Here is a 9,801-nt window from a genome sequence, read left to right on the forward strand (position 1 = left end):
GGCCAGAGTGTGCCAATTGGGCCTGTGATTTTGGACATTCTGAACTTGGATTCGTCATCATGTGGCCCAATGGGGCCATACGATTTTTGGTAACTACACCAAAGATTCCATATGGAGAGAAGAAGTCTACATCACCTTATCCCAACTTCGAGAATAACAAGGAAAAGGGTATTCCCTCAAGCTACTTTGAAAGGCTACTCTTAATATTTGGGATTTGAACAAGGTTCTTACATGGCGGATAAGATTTTGTCCGAAAAAGAGTTGCCTAATGACCTGGTTTCTTTTGTGGTCCAATTGTGCTATTACTTTGGGGCTCAGGTTTTATGATCTCAACTCTACAGTCATGTCTTCCTAAAACTTCTATGGTGGACTGAAAATTTTGGCTAAGACAGTTGGAATAAAGTGAGTTGCAGGGAGAAGTCGCCAAACAGACTCACATTGTAATGCCTCTCCTTGTAGTAGGGGCCGCTATTCACAACAGTAGGATTGAGAAAAACAAAAACGGTGCCACTGTTCTCAACAGCGATAAGATGCTATTTTGTTAAAAAAAATATAATTGTACGTTATAAGCCTAATAAAATTGCATAGTGATACCATAAAAAAAAATAGATAGATAGATATATGAAGTTGTTTCCATGTTATATAGATGTAGTAGATAGAAACATATGGTACATATGCGGATATGCATCTTCATGTTCATAGCTAGAATTAAGGGAATTCAAAAGAACTTTGAATATAAATTCCATGTGGCAGCATTTCAGAGTAACATAATACTTAAATCAGTACAAAGCATGCATGTAGTTTGTGGTAATTGGATTCTAAATCTGCCTGACTGCATGTGTCCAGTGTCTTGACATTAAAGATCAATAAGTAATTGGATTCTCTGAACAGCATTAGCCGCCATTTATTCTTCTTCCTCTTCCATTTAAAGTAGAAGCTCTGAAAGAATTTATAGGAACAATGAAAAGCTTTGATAGATAGATGAGTATAAATAGCAAGAAGAGAAAGCAAGTAATACACATTTATATATGCATACCTTTGTGGTCTTTTATAACTGTGTCTAAGTTGTTGCCATCAACTGCTATCTCAACCCAGGGAGGGCCATTCATATGAACAATCTTGAGCTTGGGCGTGCTTTGGCTCCCTGGCAAGTTACCAGTGTAGAAACCAACTAGTTTTGGAAGTTTCTTCATGTACAGACGTTGTAATTCAGAAAACCACACCTTATGAGCAGCTTCTTCTCCTGTCTTCCTTCCAACTATCTCTTCCAATTCCTTGCAATCAGAAACTGCTAGCTTTTCCAGTTGTTCAAGTCTTTGAGCTTGAGACCAATGGAAAACAACTTTCAATTTGGAGCAGGACAAAATTTTCAGAGTTTTCAAGTTGCGAAAGGGCAATAATCCAGTAGTCTCTTCTCCTGTCTCCCTTCCAACAATCTCTTCCAATTCCTCGCCAAAAGAAACTCTTAGGTTTTCCAGTTGCTCGAGTCTTTGAGCTACAGACCAATGGAAAATAAATTTCAATTTGGGGCAACGAAAAAGCACAGTTTTCAAATTGCGTAAGTGCACCAGTCCAATAGAGCCCTTCCACAACTGCTCTAAATTAGGCAATCCTCCTAGTATCATTGTCGTTAAATTGACAAGTATTCCTTCCTCCTCTTCAACAGCATCCTCTACTTCTTCTTTGAGATCAACTAAGTACTCTACTGCTTCACATTTCCGTATTTGCAGAACTTCAAGTTGTCGCATTCTTCGTAACAAATTAAAAGGAACGCCAATATTTGACATTTTGGGACAGTAGCTTATTTGTAATACTCTCAGCCTTATAAAGTAGTCTCGCATGTCAACAAGAGCCATGCCACACAACCCACTAAACCTCCGTAAATTCCAAAGTTGCAGTTCCTCCAAATATAAGAAACAAGTTGGCTGTGGAATCTTACTTTCCTCCTCAATATTGATCAAGAACTCCAATTCACCACAATATCTAACTTCCAATTTTTTCAAGACAACGAGACTGTCTCTACTGACCAATAAGTAGGGAAGTATGTTTCTGACTCCATCGAAGTAATGAAGACTTAAAATACTTACAACGGACAATAATGTCGCAATCCTGTCTAACCATGCCCTGTCGAGCCTTCCATATCTGCCATTGAGGTGCAAAATCTTTTCAAAATAGGAACCTATAAAATCAACTGCCAACGAGCCCACAGAAATGACAAAACCATCCAAGTGGGGGAAGACAAATTCCTCAGGTATCCGACTAATGTTGTCCATACAAAACTTTAACACATTTAAGCGCGGAAGACATTTGATCAGCTCGACTACACTACAAGACATGGTCTCACTCACGCATAGTTCTTCAAGTTGCGGAAAATTGCAATATTCATCGAGTGTCCTTGTGCAGTCGAAAAAAGATGAACAATTAATACAAGATTCCAAATTTAGCAACCTCAGGTTCTTTAGCTTCCTCAATGCATCCAACAGCTCTTCAAATATGCAATTTCTAAAGCTGACAACTTGGAGCAGTTTTAGCTCTCCAAGTGCGCTAATGCCCCGTATCGAAACTTTTGAATCAAAAGCCATCAAATAAGTAGGGAAGTATGTTTCTGACTCCATCGAAGTAATGAAGACTTAAAATACTTACAACGGACAATAATGTCGCAATCCTGTCTAACCATGCCCTGTCGAGCCTTCCATATCTGCCATTGAGGTGCAAAATCTTTTCAAAATAGGAACCTATAAAATCAACTGCCAACGAGCCCACAGAAATGACAAAACCATCCAAGTGGGGGAAGACAAATTCCTCAGGTATCCGACTAATGTTGTCCATACAAAACTTTAACACATTTAAGCGCGGAAGACATTTGATCAGCTCGACTACACTACAAGACATGGTCTCACTCACGCATAGTTCTTCAAGTTGCGGAAAATTGCAATATTCATCGAGTGTCCTTGTGCAGTCGAAAAAAGATGAACAATTAATACAAGATTCCAAATTTAGCAACCTCAGGTTCTTTAGCTTCCTCAATGCATCCAACAGCTCTTCAAATATGCAATTTCTAAAGCTGACAACTTGGAGCAGTTTTAGCTCTCCAAGTGCGCTAATGCCCCGTATCGAAACTTTTGAATCAAAAGCCATCATATCAACCTCAATAATTAATGTCCGGAGATGTGTGAGATGACCAAGTGATGGCTCCAAGCTTCTCTTTCCAAAGTAAGATTTATGATTCTGATTTAAAACTCTAAGCTTTTTCATTCCCTTAAATACCTCTTCTGGCATTTCTTGCTCAACATTGTAGTCATGCATCACAAATATCTCAAGGTTTGGGCATTGCCAAGCATCAGGGTACTTTTGGATTTCATTTCTCATCAAAGAGATACCAATACCATTATATTCATCCATACCTAGTTCATTTGGCCACTCTTTGACCTCACCATCTTTCCCAAAATATTTATCCAATGCAATTGTTTTAGCAACATCGCGAACAAGATCATGCATTTTGATGCAACCTTTTCTTTGACTTGCCACCAATAAAGAAGAGGCTTTAAGATTGTTGATTATCGAATGTGCTCGTCTTCTGGCTTCTTGAATTTTGTCAATTCCCTTAAATGTATTCAACCCCACCCCACATCTAACCAACCTCTCTATTTCAATGTTATAATCCTCTGGGAATAAACAACAAAGCAAGAAGCAAGCCTTGGCCTCCTCATCTCCCAAAAAATCATAGCTGAGTTGGATACACTTGTACACATTTTTATACACGTCTTCAACATTTGTGGGCCTCGATTTCTCGAGCTCTCGAGCAGCCTCTTTCCATTCTTCTATATCTTTGCCTCTCATAGCCTTTCCCACCGTCACAAGAGCGATAGGCAAACCTCCGCACTCTTTGACAAGTTTCTCTGCCACAATTTTTATCGTGGGAGACTTAATAATAATGTCACCAGCTTGCAACTTAAATAATTCCCAAGATTCTTGTTTAGTTAAGACATCAAGACTTACAATTCTTGTACCTTGGATACTTCCGCCCATGACAGTGCAAACCTGTTTACGCCTTGTAGTGATGACAACTTTACAACCCTTATGATCTTCTTCTGAAGGAATGCCGATAGTTGCAAGATCAATGTTGGCCCAAACATCATCCAATATAACTAGGATCTTTTTCTCTTTTTTTAGTCGACCATATAACCGATTCGCTCTTAGCATCTGACTTTTTTCTTCTAGTTTTAAACCAAAGAACTCTGCTATCTGGTCTTGAATACTTTCGACAACAATAGTTTGTGACACTACAGCCATTGCCACAATGTTGAACAACTCCTCTTTTTCGCATTTTTTAGCAATTTCTTTCACTAAAGTTGTCTTTCCCACTCCACCCATTCCGTGTATCCCCACAAAATTGGTAGAATCGTCTCTCAATGCAGCCATGACCTTTTGCATAGCTGATTTAGTTGTTTGAAAAAGTACAATATCTTTGGAGGTCATGGAATCTATCCCCAGAGGAGGCGCGGGCAGAGAAACATTAATATCAAATAATGCTTCTTCTTCACATAGCCTTTTTATCACCTCGCTTTTACTCTCTGCTTCTTTGCTTAGTGAGTAACGTGACCACCATCTAAACCATCTCTTGTTTACTTTCAGATTGTCTTCCAAAAACTTTCTGGCCTCTACCTTGACTTCCTCAACACTTGTTATCCATTTTTGAACATTTCTTCGAATTACTTCACTATTTCTGTTTGCTGCTTCAATGGCTTCATGCGCATCCTTCTCCCTTTCCTCTAGGGTTTCAAGTTGGTGCTCAAGAGTAACAATGTTGTCATCATAGCTTCTCAGATAAGCACACTGAAGCTTAATCGATTCCAACATACATTCCCCGATTTTTTCAAGGATGGAGGTCACAATTTCCATTTCCCTGATTGAAAAGAAGAATGATGTTGTTATGTATTAATCTAAAACATTTGGTGTTTGTAACTATGAATATTGTTTTGTAGCTATCTAACTGGGCAAGTCTCAGTACTATTATGCGTACGAATACTAGGCGTTTGATCAATTGCCCCAATGATTCACGTATATATGCTTCTTTCTGGGATTGTATGTGCTTGTGGGAATGTAAGGTTCATGCCATGCGGTGATTTGCTCTGTTCTACTTGTTTATGCTTTGGCTGATTGTTAATATTTATTGTTAATACTTAATATCCTTATTGGTAAATTGAGAACATATACTCTATGTCTAGAATCAGTCTCACTAAACAACTAAAGAGCGGTTCACACCTGTTTGGCACAATGGTGGCCCACAACGATATAGCTGTGGGCACCGCTTTGCCAAACAGACTATATATATATATACACAATAAGAAATATTAGAGCAGAAGAAACTGATGGCGGTAAAGAATGACAAGGATCGGAAAACAAGAGCATACCTTTTTGTGATCTTTAAGAAGTTTGGAATAAGGAATGACAAATTCTCGAGACAATAGCTGCAGAACATAAGAGATGAAAGTTTAAACACAATAGGATAGGATACTTAATTATTATTTATTTGACGCAGTGCGAAAGCGAAAGTAAAGATCGATTGATTAGTTCACGTTTAGCCAACATAACTTGGAATCCACCAAAAAACTTGAAAGAAATCTCAAAAATTATATTGATTCATCATTCATATTTCTTTTGCCAAAGATGACTACAACCCTACAAATACTAAAACTGTAAAACCCTAATACAAACGAAATTATCAAAATAATAATAATAATAAAATTAATTTTTAATAATTAAACAAATAATACAAATATCAAAGTTCACTCTGTTAATAGTATATTTCTGAAATCAAATACATTAGATTTTCTTGGTAATTTCTTGTCCAACGATCCCTTAAGTCAAAGAAATGATCGGATTGCAATCTCAATAGCATTGATGATTTTTTTTGTGTGTGAATTTGTTATGGACAGATTTTATTTAATTTTTTTTTTCACATAGACTATTTTCAATCAAAACTTACTAACACAAAGATCACTAAATAAAAGACTTATCAAAAAATAAAAAGGGCAACACATCGAAAGGGAGGGAAACTTTGGTAGCTAGGCCAAACCAAAAAAATAAGAGTAATGCTACATCCACCCAAAATATGACCCCCATATTACCCGTAAATCTATGTGAAACAACCATTGATTAAAAACACGCATGCAAGACCCACGTAACATCTAACACTTCAAATTGATTGCGGGTCATATTTTGGGAGTCTCAAGTATTATTCAAAATAAAAAGGGCAACACATCAAAGAATGTAAAGAATAAATATAGACCTATAAAATCACATAATATATTATATGAAAAACAAGGGCAGATGAAACTACTTGCAATAAAGAATGACTATGTATATGATAGATGAATAAAGATTCATATCAAACCTTATTGTGATTTTGCCTACAGAGTTTCCAACAATGGAGATTGTCTCTGCACAATGTGGGACGAGAGGAAAATAACAATAGGGATGCATAGGTCTTCTTTGTTATTTAAATATGTTGAAGCATAATTCTTTGCTTACATGGGTAAAGGCATCATATTGTTTATAGTTTCTTGTGGGAAGGGACATGGATCACTTAAAATCAAAGAAATGAATGAACAAGATGTCTTCCCAAAAAGGCTAAGATTATAGGTAAACAACTCCCACACACAAGGAACCTGCGACATTTAAGTTGTACCACTGCAACTCTAACAGTGGCCCATTCTTTCTGCAATTCCAGTATGTGAATAGGTGATAGTTGTCTACAATTAGGAATCAAGTTCCAAGCTCCCTCGTTCTTTATTTACATTAGCCCAGTCCACCAATTTAACGATTTCTTTATCTATGGAATCACATTAATCCTGAAGTTTTCATCTGTTTACTGCAATTCTGTTATGAGGCAAAAAGAACACAGCTATATATAAGAACAATAAAAGACACCAGATCTGTTCCAGACAAAGATCCACCACTGTATCAGTTTATTGTATTGTAAATCACATAAATCCAAACCCAGAAACGCTGGACTAAGAGCTATTCTGCTTTTATTGCATTGTAAATCAGATGAATCCAATTCAAGTATACTCCTAATTACTTGTCAATCTAATGGTAATCATTTTATGTGGTACTACAGAAAGCCACAACCAGGTGCTGATCCACAACAATGGTGTTACGACCATCCCAAGCAACCCCCATAATTGATGACCAAGTTAGCAAAGTTGGCACAACAATGGTGTTACGACCACACCCACTTCAACTGGCATCTTTCAATAGACAATTAGACATAACCTTAACGTGGTAATGGTAATTATGTATAATTCCATACAGAATATACCTTGTAGAAGTCAACGACGACGAAGTTAGACCATTGTTTCCCCGCTGCTCCGTAGCACATGTTGAGCAAGCTCATCAATGGAGCAGAATTATGCTTGCAAGCTTGCGCAATATCAGGCCTACTGAGGAAATGATTCACCAGGACTAGTGACCTTGTTGTGGTGTTCATAGGATGTGATTCTGCACGGTTTGGGCTGGAACCATCGATCATCTCACCATCTCCATCTGTAATTACAAGTTCATGAACATTTTTTTGAGTCTTAATCTTAAAAATTAATTTGTTTTCTGTATTGTCATGAAAGTAGGACTCACGTTGGTTTTCTACCATGTATCTCCACTGATAGGCAATACCTTCAGAAGCTTCCTTAGCAGACTTTGAAGTGAAAACTAATAAACGTTGATTCTTCTTAATCATATCATTGGTAGTTGGCCAATCTCCACTGTTCTTGGGCATTCTAGATACTAGAAACCAGAATTTCCTTAAGCCAGCAGCATCAAACACTTTGATCAGTCTCTTCTAAAGGGAATTGGCAAACTCTAACGATGGGGACTGGAGACGAGACATAGTCTTCAATGATAATAGTGACAATTTCAGTAGGGTTTGCTTCAAGAAATTGTTGAATCTCTCTCAGAACATTAATGGCAGGTTGCTGACTTGCTGGCATACATAATAGGCAATCAACTAGTTCAGGACTAAGAAATACAATAAAGTTTCATTTCAAATATGTCTTCAATGTTTGAATTTCAAATGTCATATGTTCTAATAATAATGTAAATTGGATTTTGTCCTTCACAGAATTCAGAAAATGTAACTGCACTTACGAAAGCTGTAAAGTTGAAGTATTGACCTCCAAAAGAGTGACAAACCATATGCCATTGAGGAAGTCATACATATCAAGCATCAAACCTCTAACTCCATTCTGCATGAGAAAAAAAACATTTCTGAACAAGTCTATTATAATAACCACCACTCTTTACATGCATTGAGCCATTGACAGTGGACGGGGTCGGGGACGTACAAGATGTACGCCCCAAATAATATGTGGAGAGACTATTTCCGAGAATTAAATTTGTATCCTCTAGATTAAAATCCCAAAAAGTACGATTTAAAATATATGCAAACAAAAATGGTAAAACATTCACTGGCAGCTTTTTCAAAACTTCCAATGAAAACAATCAAAGCATGCTAGTCAAGAAATGTAACTTATCTTGGCTTGTGAAATAACCAAGGATATGGCAGTAAGGCATAAAACTTAAATTCTTTCCATTAGAGGGGACTTTTTGGCAGAGACCCATTAGACTTTTCTTAGAAACCTAACCAAAGTCAAACTTCTCAATTCTTTATTTTAATTCATCAAAAGATGATCCCCTACTTCTTAGTATTTGAATCTAAAGAAATAAAGTGCAATGCTTGCCTACTCAGTCAAGAGAGGGTGTAAAATTTTGTGTCCCTCACCACCTATAAATTAATAAGAAGTCGTACGGATCCCGGTGTCTTTTGTCCCATCTATTCCAAATGTCGAGATGGATGCCCACAATTTCACATGGATCATGTACGTCCATCTCAGCATTTGGGATAGCTGGGACAATAAAATACTGGGATTCTTAACATTTTTGTACAATGTTGAGAAAGAACCTGAAGTAGTCGTTTAGCTTGTTGTCAATATTGCATTCACATGGTAATCAAGTTATGGTCTTTAATTAAAAATATTCAAGTAGGTAATAATTACAAATGCAACGTTAGTACAAAACCCCCAACAACCACAATAAGTTAACATACCTAATTGACACAGGTGGTTGTAGCCTTTGCTAGTTTGATTGAATCCTAAATTACTCTCCAAACAATTCTCTTCAGTTTCTTACTAACCAAACAAGAATACGAGAAAAGAAAAAACTTACATTGAGTTGGTCAGTGATGGAGTCCTATAACCTATTGATTGGTGGGAGCAAGAATTATAGAACCAGTGGCAGACTTCACACCCATCCTCGCAAAGGCATTGTGCGTGTAGTGAGCCAAGAGTACCGATTGAACGGCAATCCCTTCACCTAATCATGCCCAAAAACCAAAATTAAATTCAAAAACAGAAACACATGCACACATTATCAAAGAATCATACTTGTGAATTGATTGTACAGACCTGCAAAATGGGATTTAAGGGCCGGATTTGGGTACAACGAGGCCTTAAATTACCATTGGCGACACAAGTCTCGCAGTGCAAAAACCCAGAGACGGTTACTATCTACGACACAGGTTTGTCCTTCCTGTGTTCAGCCATTAATACAATTACAGATTCAAAGTAAATACTAAAACCCAGAAAAGAAATTAGTAATGGTGGGTTTATTATATGTACCCGGAGAGAAGAGGAGACACTGAAGAAGAAGAGAAGGGCAACCAAAACTGCAACAGGGACAAACTTCTGCAAGGGAATATACAACATAGTTATTCCTTTTTATCTAAGAAAGAACCCCAAAATTAAG

General features: G+C 37.3%; 3 protein-coding genes across 6 annotated transcripts; all 3 read right to left on the reverse strand.

Annotated features, from left to right (window-relative positions):
• Positions 1 to 649: 649 nt before the first annotated feature.
• Positions 650 to 9,801, reverse strand: LOC119982459 (disease resistance protein At4g27190-like). Of its 4 annotated transcripts, none has more exons than XM_038825867.1 (10): positions 9,675 to 9,801; positions 9,462 to 9,585; positions 9,223 to 9,369; positions 8,172 to 8,243; positions 7,636 to 7,981; positions 7,325 to 7,548; positions 5,415 to 5,471; positions 3,057 to 4,906; positions 1,037 to 2,500; positions 650 to 939 (listed from the first exon to the last, which is right to left on the reverse strand). In XM_038825867.1, the coding sequence occupies exons 8-10, from the start codon at positions 4,900 to 4,902 to the stop codon at positions 926 to 928; spliced, it is 3,324 nt and encodes a 1,107-aa protein (XP_038681795.1). In that variant the 5' UTR covers positions 4,903 to 4,906; positions 5,415 to 5,471; positions 7,325 to 7,548; positions 7,636 to 7,981; positions 8,172 to 8,243; positions 9,223 to 9,369; positions 9,462 to 9,585; positions 9,675 to 9,801; the 3' UTR covers positions 650 to 925. The 4 variants fall into 4 exon arrangements, with proteins under 4 accessions (XP_038681795.1, XP_038681773.1, XP_038681783.1 ...); XM_038825845.1 differs by having other exon boundaries at positions 8,146 to 8,243; XM_038825855.1 differs by having other exon boundaries at positions 1,037 to 2,045; positions 2,602 to 4,906; positions 8,146 to 8,243.
• On the reverse strand, positions 5,260 to 7,777 carry LOC119980355 (PI-PLC X domain-containing protein At5g67130-like). The gene is made up of 4 exons (XM_038823030.1): positions 7,636 to 7,777; positions 7,325 to 7,548; positions 5,415 to 5,471; positions 5,260 to 5,325 (listed from the first exon to the last, which is right to left on the reverse strand). The coding sequence occupies exons 1-4, from the start codon at positions 7,775 to 7,777 to the stop codon at positions 5,260 to 5,262; spliced, it is 489 nt and encodes a 162-aa protein (XP_038678958.1).
• On the reverse strand, positions 7,818 to 9,761 carry LOC119980365 (PI-PLC X domain-containing protein At5g67130-like). Its single transcript, XM_038823041.1, has 5 exons — positions 9,675 to 9,761; positions 9,462 to 9,563; positions 9,304 to 9,369; positions 8,146 to 8,243; positions 7,818 to 8,016 (listed from the first exon to the last, which is right to left on the reverse strand). Exons 1-5 carry the CDS (start codon positions 9,759 to 9,761, stop codon positions 7,818 to 7,820), a joined length of 552 nt encoding a protein of 183 aa, XP_038678969.1.

The sequence above is a fragment of the Tripterygium wilfordii genome, chromosome 2 (assembly GCF_013401445.1).
Source record: "Tripterygium wilfordii isolate XIE 37 chromosome 2, ASM1340144v1, whole genome shotgun sequence".
NCBI lineage: Eukaryota > Viridiplantae > Streptophyta > Magnoliopsida > Celastrales > Celastraceae > Tripterygium > Tripterygium wilfordii.